The 25,005-nt window shown below is 41.7% G+C and overlaps 3 protein-coding genes across 3 annotated transcripts in view; 1 reads left to right on the top strand and 2 right to left on the bottom strand.

Annotated features, from left to right (window-relative positions):
* Window positions 1-1,098: 1,098 nt before the first annotated feature.
* LOC122439206 (mitochondrial ornithine transporter 2) lies at window positions 1,099-2,524 on the bottom strand. Its single transcript, XM_043464296.1, has one exon. It carries the CDS (start codon window positions 2,441-2,443, stop codon window positions 1,538-1,540), a length of 906 nt encoding a protein of 301 aa, XP_043320231.1. The 5' UTR covers window positions 2,444-2,524; the 3' UTR covers window positions 1,099-1,537.
* A 4,309-nt stretch (window positions 2,525-6,833) lies between these two features.
* Window positions 6,834-9,138, bottom strand: TAF7 (TATA-box binding protein associated factor 7). Its single transcript, XM_043465246.1, has one exon. It carries the CDS (start codon window positions 8,399-8,401, stop codon window positions 7,352-7,354), a length of 1,050 nt encoding a protein of 349 aa, XP_043321181.1. The 5' UTR covers window positions 8,402-9,138; the 3' UTR covers window positions 6,834-7,351.
* Window positions 9,139-21,587: 12,449 nt separating this feature from the next.
* LOC122439783 (protocadherin gamma-C4) overlaps window positions 21,588-25,005 on the top strand; it is a 180,136-nt gene continuing 176,718 nt past the window's right edge. Inside the window, exon 1 of the mRNA XM_043465224.1 lies at window positions 21,588-24,928. Coding sequence (XP_043321159.1) covers window positions 22,505-24,928 — 2,424 coding nt within the window. The 5' untranslated portion in view covers window positions 21,588-22,504. The remainder of the gene's footprint in view (window positions 24,929-25,005) is intronic.

The raw sequence follows: 25,005 nt of genomic DNA, 5'->3' as shown, positions 1-25,005 counted from the left end.
CAATGAATGATCCAAGGAGGATCCTCTGTCCATGGAATACTCCAGGCAAGAATACTGGAGTGGGTAGCTACTCTCTTCTCCAGGGGATCTCCTCTACCCAGGGATCGAACGCGGGTTTCCTGCATTGCAGGCAGATTCTTTACCATTAGCCACCAGGGAAGCCCCCCCCAAAGGGGATCAATAACCCCTAAATGGGCCAACAGTACATCCTGGAATCCTTCCCAGCCCAGGACCCTGAGACTGGAGGCTAAGAACTGTTGTCAGCTACATGGGTCTTCATCAAAGCAAAGATGCACAGCTCCATTATTCACCACTATTTCAGTCTAAAGTGGAGCAGAGGGGAGCTCTTTGGAAGAGAAGAGGAAGGAAGTTTGATACAGAGGCCAGGCTACTTCCCAGAGACCTAAAGCCACACCTAAGAGTGTGGAATATGATCCCACTTTGAAAATGAGTAGCATTATTTTCAGAGTAGAGCAATCTTGGGGAAATCTGGGATGCCTACCCTAAACTTTAACAAATGTGGAAGCCACATCAGTATGCAAGTATATTCTCCTCTTAAAAATCTAGATGAGGAAAAAAGATAAAATCTTGCCATCTGCATCAACATGGATGGACCTTGAAGGTATTAAGTGAAATAAGTCAGACAGAGAAAGACAAATACCATATGACTTCATTCATATGTGGAATATGAAAAACTAATAAACAAACAAAATCCATAATAAATGAACAACCCAAAACCAAACCAAACAAACATAATTACAGAGAACAGAGTAGTGGTTATGGGGGGGGGGGAGGGTTAAGGAGGAAGACAAACTGGATAAAGGGAATCAATTATATGGTAATGAAAGAAAAAATAAATTTTTGGTGGTGAGCATGTTGTAGGGTGCATAGAAATAGAAATATAATGCTATAAATCAGTTACCTCAGTAAAAAATAAAAAAATAAATCATTGTAGATGCAAAAAAATTATAGATGGATATTTTGTTTTTCAAGCACCACACAAAAACTTTTTAAAAACTTTAATTGGTTAGAACAGTGCACCTGTTAAGCAGAGTTTTCCAGAGACCCTACATCTTGAGTGGATTAAGCAATCATTTATAAGCACCTTCAGAAACATGCTTAACTCGGTTTTTTCGTGTGACATAATATTAAACACAGGAACCAAGCTCTATTTAATTCACACAACACATAACCAACCAAACCATACGTACATATGCAGATTTATGCAAAAACTCAACTATAATTCTTTTTCCCCCAACTATATTTAGCTTTTCAGATTAGGTACCTAGGGCCGCCCACTCACTCTGTGTATCTCACCAAATATAAGAGCAGCAACTTTTCTATTTGAATACAATTATGGACTGAAACTATATGATATAAAATGAAGTTTCTTCCATAAAGTTTAAGAGTATAAAAAAGGAAGGCAAAAACAAAGCTCCCAAGAAGTCAAAAATAATACCACATTGGTCTAGAACTTCATGAAACTGAGTTACAGTCCCCAAAGGCTTGTACTTGGATCCAGACTCACCGAGATACTTCAGTATGCTTCAAACTGGCTCATCATCCTTTTCCTGCTGTATTCATAAGCCAAAAATAGTGCTGCATTGGCAGGAAACGCTCGAATCAGAGTAGCTTTCAGACCAGAATATAAAGCTGCTATTCCTTCGGTTCTCACAACACTTAAAAGAGTTCTGATGAATCCTGTCTGTTTTCCAAACATGGAAAGAACCTGAATTCTGGATTTGATACAATCCACGGGGTATATGACAAACCAAAGGCAAATGCCAGCAATTCCACCACTTAACATCAAGGGGACAGGGCCTAGTTCATCTTTTGACCCCCCCGAGGCGAAAAACGATCGACTCAGTTCATAGCCACCGAAGAAGAAGAAATAGCCTGGTACTACTTGAAACAGAGTACTCGTGAGTCCGTGGTAGAAGCCCCAGGGGCCATCCTTTCTAAGGATACTCTTCACGACGGACCAAACTGTATCATGGCTTTTTGCTATCCTCCCTGACGCCTCCAGTTCGTGCATGGTCTGCAGACGGCACTTCACGAGCTCCGTGGGGCACAGGGCCAGCGCGGCAAAGGCTGAGGCGATGGAACCCGCGGCCGCAGTCTGCAGATCATTCAGCTTCGCCTGCTCGTCCAGTCCAGCCACTTTCCTAACGAACTGTTGGCAGAAGCCGTAGCACATGAAGAGGACCGAGTTCTCGGCGACGTAGGCCATCAGCGCGGGGCCGGTCCCCTTGTAGAAGCCCCGCAAGCCCACCTGGGAGTAGGTCTTCAGGGCACAGTCGGTGAGGCCCCTGTACAGGCCGGGGAATGTCTGCATCTTCACCTTCATAGTGTCGAAGGGCTGACCAGTCAGGACGCACGCTGTGCCCCCCAGGGCCCCCGCGGTGAGGTCGATGGCAGCCTGGATAGCAGGACTGGACTTCATGTTCGCCCACCCGCCGGTCTCCGCGGAAGGCCACTCTCTGGAGTTTAAGACGGAAGTCCTGTATCCCACCCCCTACTCTTGGCTGTCTCTCCCCGGCGGGAGTAGCCGCTTAACCCCAGATTAGGCCTCGGGCCGCCCTCCCCGCGCACGGTGACCCAGCGCTAACCCCCGGCGGTGGCCCAGCGCGCGCCTCTCCTCGCGCCGGGTGACCGCCGCTTCCAGACCCCCGACGCGGCCCGACGCGGCGGTCGGTTAGCTCCACTCAGCCAGGCCGTCCCAGCGCCCGCGGGCTCGAGGATGGACTAGATAAACACTTCAAATGAATCACAATACAGCAGTTGAAAGCTATTCGATAAATTCCTGAGATTAGGGGCAGAAACTCTAGGCGCTGCGGCAGCGAAGGAAGAAAAGCCTTTCTATTCGGCTAGACCCCCTCCCTACCCCGCCTGGCATTTTCTACTCGGCCAAACAAAATGGGAGGTGCTCCCAGTTGATCGCGCCCGGAGTCAAAGGGTCAATCTTCAGAGACAAAGGTTTATAAGAGAAAACAAACAAACACGGGTTGGGGGGCGGGGGTTTTACCTGACGGATCAGAAAACCCTCAATCGCCTCGGGAGAGGAACGGCGGCTCCGCAAAGGTGGCGACAGCCGCGCCTCTCTCCAGGTGTGGCGCTTCGCTCGCCGGGGGACGGGAAGGGAGGCCTGAGGCGGACAGAAGCCTTATTTCGTGGCAACATCGCCGAGGCTCTGGGCCTGGATCCCTGCGAGCTAGTGGACGCAGAGCCCTTATTATTTCTTGACGTTGGATACGGCCTTGTACAATCGGCTTGGAAAAGAGATATTTATATATAGCTAAGAAAGTTGATAGAAAAGAGCTGTGTGGTTCTGGTGCTTCCGGGCTCTCTTTGAGGAGCCATGCAGTTTTGTGCAACAGAAGTTCTGGGTGTAATTGACCACAGACCTAGGAGGCAAGATGTGGTTTGGGCCATCAGTGAGGGTACCGCTGCCAGGACACTTTTTCCTCCCAGATGCTTATAATCCCAGCGTTGGAACCAATGCTCTTAAATTTACTTTCTAAGCCCTTGGCGGTATTTTACTTTGGGGGTTAAAAACAAAATGGGGAGAGGGCAGAAAGTGTGCTTAAATGATTCACTTTGAAAGCTTTCTTTGATCCTTTAGCTATCAGCTAATATTTTAAAGTGAGGCATCTAAAAGCAGAAGGTGCATGGATAGTGTTTGCCATCAGATAGACTTCATTGCTGTAGAAAATAGTGACCTGGTCTTTCCTTTAGAGTGCCCAAGTGTACCTGATTTCTTTTCCCCGGTACCACATGATTTCTTCAGAGAATCATCTTCCAGTCTTCCTATATGTCTGTTTGTCCGTGCTTGGGGATGGGGGATGGGGCAGTGTACGCCTTGAGTACTGATGTAGAGACCAAATGGGAGAAGAAGGATGACATTCTGCAATCAGAAAAGACTTTCACACAATTCCCTTGTTTAAATGCTGTAGAACCCAGCCTTCATCTGGGCCTTCTTTAGTTCAGTTTACCCATAAAATAAACTTTCCTTCTGTGGGATGGGTAAGGAAGTCATCTGGCTTCCTCGAGTGAGATAGGGTTCCTGGATGTACAACCACTCTGAACACAGACTTTTATTATTTGGCTGCATTGCCAGGCCTGTGGGATCTTAGTTCCCCCATCAGGGATCTAATCTGTGCCCTCCGCAGTGGAAGCTGGAATCCTAACCACTGGGACCTCCAGGGAAGTCCCTGAACTTGGACTTGCACACCTTCCCTTTTCCTTCGAAATGGCCTGCACAAACGGCCAGCCTCACAGTGTCTATGTCAAGTGGGTTTGTTTCTCCTTGGTATACCTCCTTATAGACATTTAGCATGAAACTTTCTGCCACCTCTGAATTAATCATTTCTTCACCTGCTTTGGCCTTATCAAAACAGATTCACATCATTGTCATTGACATCTCATCCCCTGCTGTCTCACCCACTATTCTTTCCCTTAGGGGCTACTATATCAGCAGGCTTTCTGGGAGAGAAAAGAGATTCACAAGAACAATGTGCCATTTTAAACTAGAAAATTTTTTAGTCCTATCATATTTGTTTTTAAAAAATGTTTTGGCTTTTAAAACTGTCCATTAATGACATATGGTTCATTGTTTTTTTATTTTTAAATATTTTAAAATTTTATATTTTAAAATTTTGCTTATTTTTAAAGCACATGCTGAGTTTTTACAAACATAAGAGATAAAGGTTACTGCAGTAAATCATTAACTGCTTCTGCATTAAGTTCATATATGTGTGTGTTTTGGAAAAACCAAATTAGTAATCAGTGCCAGGGATCATGTGGGCATTAATAGAGAAATGGTCTGTAACTTCATTGAACAGTCAGACACAGTTGTACAAATATTACAGCCAGAGCTCAAGTTCCATAAAATATACTAAACAGCTGGACTTGGACCTGTACTGTATATACTGTTTACAGAATATACTGTAATACTGCCCAAGACAAAAGGCAGTCTTAACCATCTGAAACCATTTTTTCCTGATTCTAACTTAATCAAATTATGATGCTTCTGTTTTAAATTTAAGCACACGTACTCCCAAACACACATGGAAAATAATGGCAATGAAATTTCCAGATTTTCAGCGAAGATCATCACTCTTAAGAAGATGCATATCCACGTCACATGTTCCCTAGATATCTGAGTAGCCAGGTAGGTTTACCAGAGAAAGTGAAGTCTGAACTGAGGGCTGAGCAACAAAAAGCTAGCCATGAGATTATCTAGACTGTCCGAGAAAAAGGGAAATATAAGTGTAATAAAAGTAAAGCTCTGTAGTGTGAAAGAGCTGGGCATCTGTAATACAGAAAGGCCAACATCTATAGTTCCTGTGCGGTGAGCAGTTTTCCTAGTCTGTGTTTTTACAAAGAATTCTTACTGGATACTAAGAGATAAAAAGCAGAGTTCAAGACACAGTCCTTCAGACACTTGATTTGTCACAATTTCTCATCTCAAACATTTGATCTATAAATTCAAAATGTCTAGGCTTTATGACATTTAGAACTGATCATAAAGACTCCATGTACCTAATCTATAAATACAATGAAAAATGGAGGCCACAGTGATATGCTTATTGCAGCATTCTGTGTAATAGCATATTTAAAACAGAACCTAAGTGACTAGCAATAGGGGAGTGAGTAAAATTTGTAAAATTTCTGCACTGCTTACAATTTTCAGTTAGTCTTTTATCTGTATTTTAAACTTTTTTTTAAAAATTCAATTTCTGTTCACGAACTCAGAGAAATATTGAAAACTGTAGCCCAACTATATATCACACTCATCAGACAAGGGAGCTGTGAGAAAAGTGAGTCTTTTTTAGAAACTCTGGGTTTACATGAAGGGAAATGGATCTTAAGTTCTTCTCTTTTGAAGTTTATGTAACAGATAATTACTCTTCATTATGGAGGCTTTATATTTATGCAAAACCATAAATAAATCTAACAAAAAACCAAAGCTACAGTAAACTCAGTATGCTTATGCTGTAGATGTATGTATTGGAAACAATGTTTCTGCTGTAGTTTAAGCTTTGATTTAGAATTCTTTAATTTGGAATCAATCAACATTTAAAAGTTTCTTCATACACTTTTCTACCATTTTGATCACTTTCATTCAAGTTTGTAATCCCTGCCTAGAAAATAGGCAATGATTTGCTTCTATTCCAGGAATTGTTCTCAAATCCTTTCTATGTATTAACTCAATAGCCAAAATCAAGGGTCCCCAGGTAGATGATATTATCATCTCCACTTTAGAGATGAGGAAATTGAGGCAAACAGATTATTTACTTGCCCAAGATCACTCAACTCAGGCACTACAACGCCTGACCTTGAGATTTTAACTGCTTTACTCTTCTTTACAGTGACTAACGAGGCAAAATGCCTAATCTCAGTGAATTAACAGCTTAGTAAGGATATGAGCAACAGGTAACTTAGACTCTGGTATGACAGGTGCATAAGAGTACTTATCCCAGTAGACTATTACAGAGGAAGAGGAGTAATTAAACTCCTTGAAAAAAGAAATGTAAATAAGCTCAGGACTGAAAACAGTGGGAGAATGGGAGATTAGGCTGGAAAAAACATTTGGACAGTTTAGGAAAACTCTTTATTTCCTAACCTCCAAATGGAGCAGGTGGATTGGAAACATAATGTAAAGGTGATACTTCCCGATTTCTTTGCCCTTGCTGTGTTCTCTTCTTAAAATCGAACATAATTGCTTCTTTTCCTACAAAACAGAATCCAACTGGTCAATCTATTAAACCCCACCAGGAAACCACTTCAGAAGAGGATAATATCCACTACCCCTAAAAGAGCAAGACACATTATAAAGTGAAACTTAACTTGCTTTTATTTATTGTTGAACGTTATGAAATGACTTCCAATGCAAAAATACGAAAAATTGCTTTGAATAGCTGGAAAATTAGCTATAGCATCAAAAAACATATGTAAACAAACTTTACTGCCTCCAGACTAGACTCTACTGATTTACCTCAGATGTCATCACAGAGTAGCAATGGAAGCTTCTAAACGGAGAAACAGCCACAAAGTCCTGCAATGAAGCTGTGATTAATAACTAAGTTGAACTTTTCACTCCACTAATCCTACAACTTCTCTACATTTATCTGTCTATACATTCCTACTTCCTACGAGTTAAACACCTAGCAAAGTGGTTCCAAAAGACAAATGAGATAGAAATTCACAAGACAAATCCAACAGAAGACAGTGGAGGAAAATATGAACTACTACAAAGTTTTACAAGCAATGAAAACAAAAAAATCTTCTCTTTCAATGCTGACCTCAGCATTGAATTTCACAGCAATGAAATTAACTATGAAACCACTCCTCACTTCTCTAGGAGTGATTCTAGCTCTTCTTGCAAAGAGCTGAGCTGCTCCTTTTCCCGGTCTTCCTTTTGTTTCAGTTCATCCAGTACAGCCTGAAATCTGTTCTTGAGAGCCAGGTTTTCCACTTTCATGATGAGATCCTCCTGTCGCTTTGCTCTGTCCTGGGTCTCCTGGAGCTTGCCTTTCACGTTATCAATCTGTTTCTGAATTCCCATAACCAGCTGATTGGTTCCCTCGTTTTCTTGGTGCTGTTCATCCGATTCATTTAGTTTGTCCTGTAGCTGCCTTTCCAGATCTTCTTCAGTGTCTATGATGTTTATATCTTCTTCATCTTGATGCTGTGTCTCATCTTCATCTTCACTGCTGCTGCTGAGGTCATTGAATATCTCCCGAAGCTCATCATGTTCTAAGGAGTCATGGCCCTGCCTGTGGCCAGACATTCCTGGGGAAGAGATATCAAGGCCTTGATTTTCTGTTTCTTTTGTCTCATCTTCAGCAATTATTTCCCAGCGGGTACTGACAGCTTCAGCATCTGTGCTCAGCAACCGCTTTACTTCTTTTTCCACATCTGGAGACTCAATATACTTCTTCTTTGCTGTCTTACGGAATCTTCTCTTTCTCACATTTTTCAGAGGCAGAGTAATTCCATGGTTCCATACAAATTTTTTCTCTTTGTCCTTATCCTTCTTTTTGCTTGCTTTGGGATCAGTAGCAGCAACTGGTTCCTCCACTGGAGGATAGAGATCACCGTCAACTGTAGAGACAAGCATCTGACAGACATCAGCTGTCTTGTAAAAGGTTTTTTTATCAATGGTTTTCAAACTCTCCATAACACACGGCAGGTCTACCAATTTTGCGGCCAAAGGGACTCGGTCCACTCTGACAATTCCATGACGCCCATCAGGGTGTAACTCAATTGACAGTCTGTCCTTCAAGTTGACATGGCCAGACTGTACTGCCCGCCTCACAGTAGAGGCATACTCCGGGGGTAGGCGTAAGATAAACTGGCTCTCTAGTTCATGAGGAGCATCATCTTTGCTCTTACTCATTTTTATTTCTTTGTAATTCAGTTTTTCTCTAATAACCACTTTTTGCACTGAAAAGTTCCAGGTACTTCACCAGAAAGACCAGTTCTTTATAAACTTGAATCCTTAATTACAAAGAGTTCTAGGTAGAACAGCAGCTAAGCATGTTTTTAATTAAGCCCCAAGTCTTTCTTAAAACGCCATGACTGAACGCCAGTTGTTACTGATGCACTGCCTTATTCAGTCAGTTATGTCCATTTAAATCTATTAGCGGTAACGCCAAGTTTCAACCTCTAGATGCCGCTGCAGAACAATGCAGAGAAAGCAAATGGCGGCTCCTACGGATGATTTTCGGCACAGAAAGTAAGGCTCAGCAGATACGCCCAAACCACAAACTCTCCCGGAACAAAGATATTCAAAATGCGGGGCGTAGTGAGCTCTCTTCGCCTCGGGTACTTACAATCCAGTGACGATTATAAGTCCAGATTCTCCGCACAGGAACGAGCGGGAAAAGCCACTCAGAACAAGAACGCCGGGAGCCGAGCGTCTCTTTCTTGATTCCTTTGTTCTTCCCGGCACTTGGCAAAGCGATCCGCTATTGATTATCGGTGAAATGACTCGGAACCGGCAACGTGAAATCTCGCACAGAGCCGCACCTCCGAGCGCCAGCCTTTGCAACTCCGCAGCTCGGCGTGCCTCCGTCCGGGGCTGCAGACACAGCGGAAAAGAAAGAGTTACGTCACCCCGCAGGGCTGGAGGCGTCTGTGAGTGACAGCACGCCTTGGGCGGAAGTGTAGGACGTTTCAGCGCGCGCAGGCGCAACGCGCGATTACGGCGTTCGGCGTGACTTGTTGTTTCGCGAGATTTTGGTTTTACGAGAAGGTGGCGATCACGTTTCAAAAGTAGCTATTACCTTGAAAGTGTTTAAAGAAAGCAATTCTAAGAAAGATGGTCTCGCCTGCCTCTGCTAAGCCAGAGCTTTTACCAGCTCGCCGGAGGCCGGTTACTTCCTAGGCTTCCGTGGATTGCTGGAGATAGGGCGTCCGTGCGGAAATAGTGTTTGTTTTTGGAAACATCTCGGAGTCTCCCCGGGCTATATTCTTAAATCTGGAGCCGATAAAACAGTTCATAACTAACCATGCCTGTGGATTTTAAAGTACCCGAATCAGTGGCGTGAGGACGTGCTGCCCACTATGTAATTCTGTGTTTGTTGATAGTGAAAGTGTCCCTAGGGGACCTGTGACTCACGGTCTGTTTGTGTTTTGGAGACTTCTGAGGCAACAAGGGTGATTTCTCTTTTAATGTGTTAGGTGTAGGTACAAATGTAAACAGGGAACGTAGTGTTCTTCCAGAGGCCTGTGTTCATTTAGGACCGTTGTCTGAAAGACGAATGGTCTGATTAAGCTTTAACTGAAGTATTATCCGCTGCCACTAATTTGCCAGTAATTTTTTTAGTTTGGAATTTTAAAAAAATTCACCTCTACTGTTCAGGTAACTTTTCTACTTGCCTCTTTAGGTGGTCAGGTATTCTTAACATGGATTTATAGTACTTCGGACTAACAGTGTAAGAGTTTTCACTTCTGTTCATTTCCATTTATTAGTAGGATCAATTTGGTAGAGCATCACGATCATTAAAATTACAATTTCTGTTCTCTAAAATATCAACACCTGCATCTTAAGTTTAAGGGAATTCGTTTAAAATGTGATTAACATATAGAAATTTCACTTTCTTTTGTACTTATTGTCTCCCTCTCCTAAGATTGGAAGGTCCATGATAATTAAAAGTCTAATCGTGTGCTCATCTGGTCCCAGTGCCTCATATCAAAACGTGGGAGATAAAAATTATTTGGTAACTGAATGAAAAAATTGACCCATCTGAAGAACATAAATATAATCTAAATCCTCTAATAATTTGTGAGAGAAAATACATTCTGTATTGCCTTAAAATGAAAGAGTGTCACTTGATAGACATTTCCTCTCCAGTCAAGGGTCCTACTAATCGTTAGGAGGTGGGGGTTTGCAAACAGCAGGTGTAAATGTGTCCCTTTTGGTTTCAGCAGACTGTGATACTGTGTGTCATGGGGTGGAATTTAAATGGCTTGACCCCAGTTTGGTTTTTCATGCTAAGTCTGAAGGGAAATTATGTGCTTGCACATAATTGTGCTTTAGTCCTTTGTTCTGTGATGTGTTGAAGAAGGTTCAGTTCAGTTCAGTTGCTCAGTCGTATCTGACACTTTGCAACTCAACCCCATGAACCACAGCACGCCAGGCCTCCCTGTCCATCACCAACTCCCAGAGTCCACCCAAACCCATGTCCATTGAGTCGGTGATGCCATCCAACCATCTTATCCTCTGTTGTCCCCTTCTCCTCCTGCCCTCAATCTTTCCCAGCATCAGGGTCTTTTCAAATGAGTCAGCTCTTCGCATCAGGTGGCCAAAGTATTGAAGTTTCAGCTTCAACATCAGTCCTTCAATGAACACCCAGGACTGATCTTTAGGATGGACTGGTTGGATCTCCTTGCAGTCCAAGGGACTCTCAAGACTCTTCTCCAACACCATGGTTCAAAATCATCAATTCTTTGGCTCAGCTTTCTTTATAGTCCAACTCTCACATCCATACATGACCACTAGAAAAACCATAGCCTTGACTAGACAGACCTGTGTTGACAAAGTGATGTCTCTGCTTTTTAATATGCTGTCTAGGTTGGTCATAACTTTCCTTCCAAGGAGTAAGTGTCTTTTAATTTCATGGCTTCAATCACCATCTGCAGTGATTTTGGAGCCCCCCAAAATAAAGTCAGCCACTGTTTCCTCTGTTTCCCCATCTATTTGCCATGAAGTGAAGGGACCGGATGCCATGATCTTAGTTTTCTGAATGTTGAGCTTTAAGCCAACTTTTTCACTCTCCTCTTTCACTTTCATCAAGAGGCTCTTTAGTTCTTCTTCACTTTCTGCCATAAGAGTGGTGTCATCTGCATATCTGAGGTTATTGATATTTCTCTCGGCAATCTTGATTCCAGCTTGTGCTTCCTCCAGCCCAGCGTTTCTCATGATGTACTCTAAGTTAAATAAGCAGGATGACAATATACAGCCTTGATGTACTCCTTTTCCTGTTTGGAACCACAGTCTGTTGTTCCATGTCCAGTTCTAACTGTTGCTTCCTGACCTGCATACAGGTTTCTCAAGCAGCAGGTCCATGCTGATGTATATATAATTTCCAGGATGATCTATTTCCTGTTTTTGAAGAAATGTTTCCAATGTTCTATTCCCTTAATTGTACCCAATTTTGGTTAACTCATGGATATGAGTTTAACATGCCAGCCTCTGCATAATGCTTTTTTTAATCATATAAAATCTGAGGCTGGCCATGCTTATACATGAAAATAATCCAAATATTGCTTTGCATTTCAGTTGCCTGTGAGTTTTATGATGCTCAAATCTCTTTATCACAGAAAATAATTTGAGATAAATTCTGGGCAATTTAGATTTTCCAAAATTATGATCTATTTCAGTTAGTAAACCTTGAAATAGAAGGTTGTCAGAGATAATTAAAAGAATCAACTGAAGTTACCCCAAAAGTATCTACCTCCTTCAATTGTGAAACATATTTTCTGCCTTTGAGTTTAATACATTTTCTGAATGCTGTTTATAAGGGGTAATTACACTGATCCTAGAGCTAATGGTACTGCAATATCACCAATACCTTAATGTCTATTGATAAATTCAGTTTTTGTTTTCATCAAATCCATTTGATATATAGAAACCATTGAGTTGATAAAAGAATTACACTCCTGTGGTTGTTGCATAGAATATCTGTGATACTAGTGATGCAAATATTTGGATGAAGCAATAAGTTGCCCACTGTGGGAACAAGGCTCAAAGGGCTTCCTACCTGTGATAAATGAGTATCACAATCAGGCTAGTGCTATATGTTTGAAAATTCCTTTTAATAAACTTTCAAGTTCCTTATACTATGGAGGTTAAAAAAACTGTGGGTGTTGGGAGAAGCCTTGTTTATATTTTGGAAACTGAAAATTATAGGAGTGAGGAAATAGCAAATGCCCCCAAAATACACCTTATATACTGTTCCAGCAGTATATAATCAGTAAAAAGCAGGTTAACAATAATGTAGCAGCCTCTTGTATCAAACAGGAAGTTTCTATAGGAAAAAAGGTCAACCTACACTGGTTTAAACAATAAGAAAATGTGTTATCTCAAAAACCAGGTAGTCTAGAGTAACTCTGTCCAAGAGAAATACAATGTGAGCCACAGGTGAAAGCTACATATGTATGTATGTATGTTAAATTACCTAGCAGCCACATTAAAATGCCAAAAAATGCACATTAAATTAATTTCAATAACATTTTATTTAACCTAATTATCAAAAATATTGTTAAACATGTAATCAGTGTAAAATTATTAATGATATATTTTATAATCTTATTTTTTACTGAATCTTCAAAATCAGGTGTGTATTTTACACTTAAGGCACATTTCAGTTTGGACTAGCCACTGGCCCAATGGCCACATGTGGGTGGGTGGTTACAGTATCAGACAGTGTAGTTCTAGAAGTATGGCTGCCTCTAGGCAGGATAGAATCATGGTCTGGCATGAATTGTTTAACTGTTGCTAATTTTGGAGAATGAATATTTATTTTTTTTGTTATTTTTCAGCCTTACCCTCACCTCCTTGTAAACTTCCAAAGTCTGTGGTCATAATAAACCTGCCAGCAGTAACTGAGGAACTTCCTTTCTTGTCCACAGTAAGTTCAGAGAGTGGTTCTTTCCAACCAAAATCTGTCTTTCAGTTTGATTGGACCAGTTTAGATCATATGCCTATCCCTGGCTCAATAATAGTCACCAGGGGAATACCTTAAGCCTGTATTTTCAAAATGGTGGGGAGGAAGAGACATTCACTGATGTCTGGGGACATTTTGATTGTTGTACCTGTGGGATCTACTGGCATCTCATGGGTGCTGCTAAATATCCTACGATGCATAAAACATCCTCCCTACAACAAAGTTATCTAACTCAAAATATTGCAGTAGTACCAGGGTTGAGAAACCTTGCCCTAAGCTTGTTATTTTTTAACTCATGGTTTTTATTTTATTTTTTTCTTTTTCTTAAATTAATTAATTAATTTATTTTACTTTACAACAGATTGTATTGGTTTTGCCATACATTGACTTGAATCCACCATGGGTGTACATGTGTTCCCCATCCTGAACCCCCCTCCCACCTCTCTCCCCATCCCATCCCTCTGGGTCATCCCAGTGCACCAGCCCCGAGCATCCTGTATCATGCATCGAACCTGGACTGGTGATTCATTTCATATATGGTAATTTACATGTTTCAGTGCAATTCTCCCACATCATCCTGCTCTCGCCCTCTCCCACAGAGTCCAAAAGACTGTTCAAAACATCTGTGTCTCTTTTGCTGTCTCGCATACAGGGTTACTGTTACCATCTTTCTAAATTCCATATATGCATTAGTATACTGTATTGGTGTTTTTCTTTCTGGCATACTTCACTCTGTATAATAGGCTCCAGTTTCATCCACCTCATTAGAACTGATTCAAATGTATTCTTTTGTTTTTTTTTTCTTTTGGGGTAGGTTTTTTTTTCCATTTTATTTTATTTTATTTATTTATTTTTTAGTAGTTGGAGGCTAATTACTTCACAACATTTCAGTGGGTTTTGTCATACATTGATATGAATCAGCCAAATGTCTTCTTTTTAATGGCTGAGTAATATTCCATTGTGTATATGTACCACAGCTTTCTTATCCATTCATCTGCTGATGGACATCTAGATTGCTTCCATGTCCTGGCTATTATAAACAGTGCTGCGATGAACATTGAAGTGCACGTGTCTCTTTCAATTCTGGTTTCCTCAGTGTGTATGCCCAGCAGTGGGATTGCTGGGTCATGTGGCAGTTCTATTTCCGTTTTTTAAGGAATCTTCACACTGTTCTCCATAGTGGCTGTACTAGTTTGCATTCCCACCAACAGTGTAAGAGGGTTCCCTTTTCTCCACACTCTCTCCAGCATTTATTGCTTGTAGATATTTGGATAGCAGCCATTCTGACTGGTGTGAAATGGTACCTCATTGTGGTTTTGATTTGCATTTCTCTGATAATGAGTGATGTTGAGCATCTTTTCATGTGTTTGTTAGCCATCTGTATGTCTTCTTTGGTGAAATGTCTGTTTAGTTCTTTGGCCCATTTTTTGATTGGGTCATTTATTTTCTGGAATTGAGCTGCAGGAGTTGCTTGTATATTTTTGAGATTAATCCTTTGTCTGTTTCTTCATTTGCTATTATTTTCTCCCAATCTGAGGGCTGTCTTTTCACCTTGCTTATAGTTTCCTTTGTTGTGCAGAAGCTTTTAATTTTAATTAGGTCCCATTTGTTTATTTTTGCTTTTATTTCCAATATTCTGGGAGGTGGGTCATAGAGGATCCTGCTGTGGTTTATGTCGGAGAGTGTTTGCCTATGTTTTCCTCTAGGAGTTTTATAGTTTCTGGTCTTACATTTAGATCTTTAATCCATTTTGTAACTGATGGTTTTTAAAAAGACATCTATTTACTTGGCTGTGTTGGGTCTTAGTTGCCACACTCAGGATCTTCATTGCATCCTTTGGGGTCTTACTTCCCAGACCAGGGATTGAACCCATGTGCCCTGCATTGCAAGGTGAATTCTTAGCCACTAGACCACCAGGGAAGTCCCACACTAGGACTATTTTTTAATTATTAATTGTTTTAAGCCATATTCCTAACTAAACACTGGCAAGAGGAATGAGATCACCAGTATTGGCTTAGGTCCGTCAGAACCTACTATCACTGTGAATAGGTTTGCTGCCCCTTAAGTACACAGAGGGTGGCCCTCTAAAAAGGAAGTGTTAGTAGAGAGGAAAGGGCATGGCAACTGTCATAATCTATTTGGGTTGCTGTATCAAAATACCATAACTTGAGCGGCTTATAATCAATGGAAGTTTACTTCTCAGATCTGAAGGCTGAGAAGTCTGAAAAAGGCAGTGGCAGCTTTGGTGTCTGATGAGGGCAGGCTTCCTGGTTCATAGGTGGTAGTCTTTTTTTCTGTAACATCACATGGTGAAAGGGGTGGGGGTGCTCTCTGTGGCCCATTTTACAGAGGCACTAATGCCATTTATGAGGACTCCACTCTCATGACCTGATCACCTCCCCAAAGCCCTACCTCTCAATACCATCACGTTGATTAAGTTTCAACAGATGAATTTTTTGCAGGGAGACATAAATGTTCAGTCTATAGAGGTGATCAGTAGTATCCATGAGAAAGCAGATTATTAGGAGGATTATAATAGTATATATATATATATATATATATATATATATATATATGTATAATTCCAAAAAGGACACAATGGCCAATAAGCACATTAGAAGATGCTTAACATTACTAATTATTAGGGAAATGCAAATGAAAACAACAGTGAGGTACTACCTCACACCCACTAGGATGACTGCTATAAAAAGAACAGAAAATAATAAATATCGTCGAGGATATAGAATCAGGAAACCCTTATGTACTGCTGGTGGGAATGATGTAAAATAGTATAGCCACTGTGAAAAACTGTCAGTTGTTCCTCAAAAAATTAAAAATAGAATTACTATATGATTAATCAATTCCACTTCTGTGTATATACCCTAAAGAACTGAAAGCAGGGTCTGTAAGAGATCTTTATCACCCTTGTTCATAGCTGCATTATTCACAATAGCTAAAAGTTAGATACACCCAAGCTATTTATCAACCAGTGAATACATAAGCAAAATGTAGTATGTGTACATACAATGGAATATTATTCAGCTTTAAAAAGGAAGGAAATTCTTTTTTTAATTGAAATATAATTAACCTACAACACTATATTAGTTCCAGGTGTACAACATAGTCATTCAGTATTTCTGTACATTACAAAATAATCACCACCACGGTAAGTCGAGTTGCCATCTGTCACCATACAAAGTTATTACGATTTTATTGACTATACTGCATTCCCCATGCTATCGATTTCATCCTTGTGACTCGTTTATTTTGTAACTGGAAGTTTGTACCTCTCAATATCCCTCACCTATTTTACTCATCCCCACACTCTTGTGACAGCCACCTGATTGTTCTTTGTATCTATGCATCTGTTTGTTTTACGTTTTCCTTTTTTTGGTTCCACATGTAAGTGATATCATATGGGATTTGTCTTTTTCTGTTTGACTTACTTCACTTAGCATTATATCCTTTATGTCCATCTATGTTGTAGCAAATGGCAAGATTTTTTTTTAAAGATTTATTTATTTATTTTTTTGGCTATGGTGACTCTTCATTGCTGCAGTTGGGCTTTCTCTAGTTTTGGGAGCAAAACTTTGTTGTGGTGTTTGGACTTATCATTTCCCTGGCTTCTCTTATTGTGGAGCATGTTCAAGGGCTTCAGTAGTTGTGGCACATAGGCTTAATTGCTGCAGAGCATGTGGGATCTTCTGGGACCGGAGATGGAACGGTGTCCCTTGCATTGCAAGATGATTCTTAACCACTGGACCAGCAGGGAAGCCCAAGATTTTGTTTTTATTTGTGGCAGTGTACATATGCCATATATACATATATGTACACCACATCTTATTTACCCATTCATTTATTGTTGGACACTTAGGTTGCTTCCATATCTTGGCTGTTGTGAATGGTGCTGCAGTGAACATAGTGGTGCTTAATCTTTCCAAATTAGTGTTGTTGTTGTTGTTTTCAGAAACATACCCAGAAATGGAATCGCTGCATCATGTGGTAGTTCTGTTTTTAATTTTTTTAGGAACCTCACACTCTTTATAAAAAGGAAGGAAATTCTGACATAATACTGCAACACGGATGAACTTTGAGGATATTATGCTATGTAAAATAAGCAAGTAAAAGAAAAAAGACAAATACTATATGATTCCACTTATATGAGTTATTTAGAATAGTCAAAATCATAGAGACAGCAAGTGGAATGATGTTTGCCAGGGGCTGGAGAAAAAGGAGAATGAGGAATTACCATTTAATGGGCAGACGATTTCAGTTTTATGAGATAAAAAAGAATTCTGGAGATGGATAATTGTGATAGTTGCATGACACTATGAATGTACTTAATACTACTAAACTGTACACTTAAAATGGTTATGTTGGTAAATTTTATGTTTTATGTAAAATCGTAATTGAATAATGCAATTACTGATACTTTAAATTTTTTGTCAATATTTTCTACTTTTTATAGTGGTGATTTCTTTTATATTATATACAGTGAGAATTTCCTTTTCTAATGTAAAGTTGTTTTTACAATGGATAATTTCTTGAGTAAAAAATGTTTAAGAAAAAGAAACTTCAGTGGTATTCTTCAAAAGAAAATGTCAAGAGGGAAATTGTGTAAGAATTTTAAGCTGATATGAATTTTAATAAATTTAAACATTTGTTTTAAATTGTGTAGAAAGACCATTTTATTAATATTTTGTCAAAAAGAAATAGTGACTTGTAGCCTTTATACTGAACCAACTGGTATTTTAGAATAAATCCCGGAAATAAAGGAGAACTTTCAGGAATAACAAGCGGTAGATATCCTACTGGACCTCTGGGTGCCGCTGTCGGCCAATCCGTGGCTGGAGTGAAACAAAGGGATCCACTAGCGATTCTGACGCAGCGATGTCCGCAGACCTTTGAGAAATGCACCAGGAGCAGACTCTGCACATCATCTCTCCCGCAATCTGCTCCAGATATCTGGGTCTAGAAGGTGAGAAAGAGCCGCTGCCTTTTCTTTCCAGCGTACTTTGGTAATCCGAGGAGCAGCTGTAGTGAGGTGTATTCAGACCTACAAAGCAGCATCAAGAAGAAATGGAAGTCTCCCTACAGGGAAGACGCGGGAGCGAAGGAAGGGCTCTTTCCTTTCTCGATGTCTTTGTTCAACCTAGTGAACTGCTCAACAGAGGCACTGTGAGATTCCTTCCGGGAGACGTAGCCAAGGATTTAAAAGTGGGGATTCGCGCCGAAGATCTACTTCTCGGTGACCAGAGCCATGGGTGAGTGCTGAGCAAGGAGCAGGGAGGAGCAAAAGAATGACAGGTTAGACCTAGCCAATAGGCCAAAGGGAGTCCCTAGGACCCTTGAATTCTGAAACCATCACTGGAAATTCTTTTATATAATAAAAGTATTTATATACATATTTTATATTTATATTTTACATATTTATATATTTTATGTAAACTATTTCTATAAAGTAGGGTTTCCCTGGTGGCTCAATGGTAAAAAATCTGCTTGCCAATGCAGGAGGCACAGGTTTGATCCCTGGGTTGAAGAGATCCCCTGGAGAAGGAAATGGCAACACACTCCAGTATTCTTGCCTGGGAAATTCCATGGACAGAGGAGCCTGGTGGGCTATAGTCCATGGGGTTGCAAAAGAGTAGGACATGACTTAGCAACTAACCAACAACAATTTACCCTAGATATAAATAACATATGGCTTTGAGCACAGCCATTTTGTTTTGAAAATTCTGGAAAATATCTTAATAGGAGCAAATTTTACTTCCAAATTGCAGTAGATGTGGATGCCGCAAGTAATTCTCTACAAGTTTATGAGATTAGTTTCAGTTAGACAGCTCTCTCACTGCCAAAAGTAAAAGAAAACACTGGGGCAGTAAATTCTCTGGTTATTTATTGGGAAAATCTGGACCAGTGTAGCAGAGCTGTCATCACTTAGTGGTTAAGAGGAGATTCAGGGGAAGATGCAGGTCTTGGATGCCAAAGCCAGTCCTCCCATACTGAGCTACAAGAGTACAGCCGTCTGTCTGCCAGAGAACCTCTTTGTCTGCATTCTTCAGGTGATCCCTGCGGACCTAGATGACACCCTTAAGGTAGAGTTCTGCACTTTTCAGTCTCACCAGGCATACAGCATATATTCCATAATGACAGCACTGTCTTTGATTTTGAAGAGTGACAGTTACATCACAGCATAGAAGAGAAGACTGGGGACAGTTAAGGGCCTTTTTCACAATCCTGGTTGAAATGGAGTTGAGAGCTATAATGCAGTGCAGGTGACTTTCAGCTGGATGTTTAGTCCTATTAGAGATAAGAATTATAGTTGGTGTAATCAAAACAACAGGACTCAGAGACTTGCTTGAAGAGAGCAGTGAAAGATATTGTAGAGAGTAATAAACAGAGTGCCAAACAATTCACCAGTAAGAATTAGTAATTCTTTGTAAGCCACTGGCAGATGAAGTTCTAAACTGGGGGCTGACTTGGAATTATAAGGTAACTGACAAGGACAAGCTGTCCCTCTCCTCCCACACAAGCATCAGCCTGAATATAACCCACATCAGCAAAAACACTCTAGTTTTCCAACAGGTCTACTGTATGGTCCAAGAGACTGAGAGCACTCACCCAGCGCCCCACCCATTGCACACTTTAGTGCTTCCAATTCAAATTTGGTGCCCTAAGTGCATCCTGTTTTTCCTGACCAGTGACCTGGTGCTGTTGTCTGACATGTCAGTGAGTGTAGAGCACAATGGTGTTCACTGCAGCCTACCTTTGAGCTGACGCTGCGCCCCTCGACCAGGGCTCAGTGACATCCTGAGTCAGCCTGTAATAGTGGACTACCACTGCCAGAACTTCAAGAACACTCGCTATGCCGGCAGTTGTGCCTGGAAGTTGTGTCCCTCTTCAGTGGGGCACTGCTTACTATGCAGCCCGACTGCCTGGTCACCAAGATGGCCACTGACTGGGGCACAACACCTGACTGTCCTGTCAGGTGCTTCAGACCGCCTGATCCGACTCTTCAACCTGAGGATGCCCACGAGTGAGATGCACACTGGGGCACTATGGATGACAGGGATGTTGCTCTTGGGGACTTGCTGGTCACTGTGCTCCATGACAATATTCGTCACACTGCCGCTGGTCTTTGCAGGAGCTGTGGACAGACTTCCGTGACCACCCAGCTCCTCCTACCAGAGCTGCAGCTTTACCTGGTTATGGCCTTTTGGCCTTGATCTCCATGCTCTTCTTCCTACAGTGACTCTGGCCATAGCCCAGTACCTGCACTGCTCTTCCAGCCCTGCTTTCAGCCTGGTCCAAACCTGGATTTGGAGTTGCTCCCACTTTAGCAGGAGAGATTTGCCCTATTCCTACTGTCAATATACAGCTTGGCTTCAGATCTTGCAGTCTTAATTTCTTCAAATTAACTCGGAAACCTTTTAACTGGATAGTTTCTGTAGTACCATCAGTGAAGCCTTAAATATTACATTGGATTCAAATGTATATGTGTGAATTTTAACACTTTTGCTTCATAAATATCCTGCTGTAAGCAGTTCTGCTTACTTTTGTTGTCTTTAGGGGTGTGGGGAGCTCTACAAATTCACTTGCCAGTTTCTATGTATATTTTGATTTGTTTCATTAGCCAGAAAATTCCTTTGGGCAAAATTTTGTGCCTATTAATGTATGGTCTGAGAAATTATGTTTCCTGCTGAAGAGTTCTTTTTTTGAAATATTGAAGGAAGTTCATGGCATCTTTAAGTTTCTGCTCTTGGGCTCCATTATACTTGTCTTTGAGAAGTGGACAATTGTAGATTTGGTTATATAAGAACATAGATTCTCTCTCCCAAGAACTATTCTAGCCTTTGTTTCCTCTTTCATCATTTTCCAGACCCTTCTCAGTCATGGTGTCCATGGGTTGGCTGCCAATATCTGGCCCAATTTGTTCCTGAAAAATGTCAACCTCTAGAATGCAGAGATCATTCTTTCTTAACTTTTGTGTAAGTTTAAATAAATGACACTGTCTGAGACATTTTAGTTAGTAACCATTTACTAATTTTGCAATGAGTAAAAGAAGGAAGGCAGTATAGTTTTAAAATCTTGCTATTTTAGAAAACCAACTTCTTTTGGAGAATGTATTAAGTATGGATGTAGGAAAATACATGTTTTTCTAATACAGACTATCTAAAAATAAAGCTGTGGTATTTTTATTTTCAGTTTTGAAAAATAATATCACTGCCTCTTGTGTCTCTTAAAGTCTAAATTAGATATTCATGTGACATTTTTCCAATGAAATGTCAAGAACCCAGTGTTTTTTGTTTGGTTAGGTTTGGTTTTTTGGCCACAACTCTTAGTGCCTGGACCAGGGATCGAATCCATGCCCCTTGCAGAGGAAGCACAGAGTGTTAATCACTGGACTGCCAGGGAAGTCCCAGCCCAGTGTTATTTTATTCAAAATAAATTACTTTCAGCTGAGTTAAAGGTCTTTTTAAAGTCCATATTAAAGGTCTTTTTAAATCCACATAATACATAGATACTACAATAAAAGCAAAATAGAATGGAGTAAAAAATATGTCCTTCAAAACTCCCAAGATTTCTGCTAAATATTCAGAGCACAACATATAGGAAATAGGACAGTCCAATGGATTAAAGTCTTGCTTACACTCTGAAAATTTATTTTTCCTTTTAGTTTTTTTTTTTTTTCATCCTCTAGTCAAAGGGCAGTTACTCTTCTCTATGGCCTGTGAAATGACCAGGTGGTCAACATACACTCCAGAGGTGGAGGGATGATCAGGCTCCTTTGTGTTATTTCCTGAATAGCAAACAGGGAATGCTTGGGAATTCTCAGGTAATTTGGGAATACTACTGGAGTATCCAACAGAGCTTGGATTCTACTGTATGTTACAATTTAGCAATAAGTAGATGTAAGTAATTAATGAACATAGTAGTTTCTCCTTTTCATAGTGTTAATATATTATGCTTAGCGAGTTTCTTGACAGTAAACTAAGACTTAAGGAAACGTAGATCAGCTGAATGAGAAGACAAAGTTCAAGTATTATCTAGGAGTACAGTAACTGGTTAGGACTCTGGGTGCCGCTGTTCACCAGTCTGGAAGATGAAGGCAGCACACAGACACCCAGGGTGGGAGGGGGACTTCTTAGAACCACCATCACTGCCGGATTGAAAAGTCTCTCTGAGGCTGCCCTGATCATACTTCTGGACCACTTTCTGCTCTGAATTCTCAAAATTGCTCAAAATTCTAAATTTTGTTAATTTAGACTCAGAGAGCAGGGAAACAATACTCTTAGTGCCGGACTGAGAGAATACGAAGCAAGTGAGCAATGGCGACTCGAGTGAAGGTGCTCGGCTGCCGCAGGCTGGTCCTACTGTTCCTTTTTCTGGGGCTGTTGTTGGAAGCCCAGGCTGGGAAGATCCGCTACTCGGTGTCAGAAGAGACAGACAAAGGTTTCTTTGTGGGCAACATCGCCAAGGATCTGGGGCTACAACCCCAGGAGCTGATGGAGCGCGGAGTCCGAATCGTCTCCAGAGGTAGGAAGCAGCTCTTTGCTCTGAACCCGCGAAGCGGCAGCTTGGTCACCGCGGGCAGGATAGACCGGGAAGAGCTCTGCGCTCAGAGCGCGCGGTGTCTGGTGAGTTTTAGCGTCTTAGTAGAGGATAAAATGAAGCTTTTCCCTGTTGAAGTGGAAATAATTGATATTAATGACAACACTCCCGAATTCCAGTTAGAAGAAGTCCAATTTAAAATGAATGAAATAACTGCTCCAGGTACCAGGATCCCCCTGCCTTCTGGGCAAGACCTTGATGTGGGTATGAATTCGCTCCAGAGCTATCAGCTCAGCTCCAACCCTCATTTCTCCCTGGATGCTCAACAGGGATCTGATGGGTCCCAACAGCCAGAGATGGTGCTGCAGAGTCCCCTAGACAGGGAAGAAGAAGCTGTCCATCACTTCCTCCTCACTGCTTTTGATGGGGGCAACCCAGCCCGTTCAGGAACCCTCCGAATTCGAGTTCAGGTGGTGGATGTAAATGACAACCCTCCAGCATTTACACAAGCAGTGTACCACACGAGTGTACCTGAGAACGTGCCTCTGGGCACTCGACTGCTCATGGTAAAAGCCATGGACCCAGATGAAGGTGCCAATGGGGAAGTAACATATTCGTTTCATAATATAGACCACAAAATGGCACAAATATTTCACTTGGATTCTTACACAGGAGAAATATCAAGTCAAGAACCTCTGGATTTTGAAGAATACACAATTTATCCAATGGAAATTCAAGCTCAGGATGGTGCAGGCCTCATGGCCAGAGCTAAGGTGCTGGTCAAAGTTCTGGACATAAATGATAATGCCCCAGAGGTAACCATCACCTCTGTCACCACTTCAGTCCCAGAAAACTTTCCTCCTGGGGCCATAATTGCTCTTATCAGTGTTCATGATCAGGACTCTGGAGACAATGGTCAAACTTCATGTTCCATTTCTGGAAATCTACCCTTTAAATTAGAAAAGTTAGATGATAATTATTACCGTTTGGTGACAGAAAAAACAATGGATAGAGAACTTACCTCCCAGTACAATATTACAGTAACAGCCACAGATCAGGGAACTCCGACTCTATCTACTGAAACACACATTTCACTGCAAGTGACAGATGTCAACGACAACCCCCCTGTCTTCCCCCAGGACTTCTACTCCACCTACATTCTAGAAAACAATCCCAGAGGTGCCTCCATTTTCTGCGTGACAGCCCATGATGCTGACAGTAATGAGAATGCACAGGTCACTTATTCCCTGGTGGAGGACACCATCCAAGGAGTGCCTCTATCCTCCTATGTCTCCACCAACTCAGACACTGGAGTCCTATATGCCTTGCGATCGTTTGACTATGAGCAGTTCCAGGACCTGCAGTTGAGATTGATGGCTCGTGACAGCGGGGACCCACCACTCAGCAGCAATGTGTCTGTGAGCATATTCGTGCTGGACCAGAACGACAACACACCTGAAATCCTGTATCCTGCACTCCCCACGGATGGTTCCACCGGTGTGGAGCTGGCACCCCGCTCTGCAGAACCAGGCTACCTGGTCACCAAGGTGGTGGCAGTGGACAGAGACTCAGGACAGAACTCCTGGCTATCTTACCGCCTACTCAAGGCCAGCGAGCCAGGACTCTTCTCTGTGGGGCTGCACACGGGCGAGGTGCGAACAGCGCGGGCCCTGCTGGACAGAGACGTGCTCAAGCAGAGCCTGGTGGTGGCGGTCCAGGATCACGGCCAGCCCCCTCTGTCGGCCACCATCACGTTCACTGTGGCTGTTGCTGACAGCATTCCAGAAGTGCTGGCCGACTTGGACAGCATTGAAACTTCCTCCCACCGGGACAACTCCAGCTTCACGTTGCACTTGGTAGTGGCTGTGGCCGCGGTCTCCTGCGTCTTCCTCGCTTTTGTCATCGCGTTGCTGGTGCTCAGATTGCGACGCTGGCACAGACTGCGTGCGCAGACGTCAGCAAGTGTATTGGCAGGCTTGCCCACCTCTCACTTTGTGGGCGTGGACGGGGTGCGGGCTTTCCTGCAGACCTATTCGCACGAGGTCTCGCTCACCGCGGACTCGGACTCTCGGGGAAGTCACTTGATCTTCCCACAGCCGAACTACGCGGACACGCTCATCAGTCAGGAGAGCGGTGAAAAAAAAATTTTTTTGTCAGTACCTCAGTATTTACTTGAAGACAAAAAGGAAACATTTTCTCAGGTAAATCTTTTGTAGTAAATTTATCTAGATAAAAATGATTTCTGTGTTTACTTACTTGCTTTCACTCTTTACTGCTA

Source organism: Cervus canadensis, chromosome 4, assembly GCF_019320065.1.
Source record: "Cervus canadensis isolate Bull #8, Minnesota chromosome 4, ASM1932006v1, whole genome shotgun sequence".
Classification (NCBI taxonomy): Eukaryota; Metazoa; Chordata; class Mammalia; order Artiodactyla; family Cervidae; genus Cervus; species Cervus canadensis.
This window is presented reverse-complemented; position numbering and strand designations above follow the sequence as displayed.

What these genes read in the sequence shown, in the direction of transcription:
- LOC122439206 (XM_043464296.1), bottom strand. Translation starts at nt 2,443, where the DNA reads ATGAAGTCCAGTCCTGCTATCCAGGCTGCCATCGACCTCACCGCGGGG.
- TAF7 (XM_043465246.1), bottom strand. Translation starts at nt 8,401, where the DNA reads ATGAGTAAGAGCAAAGATGATGCTCCTCATGAACTAGAGAGCCAGTTT.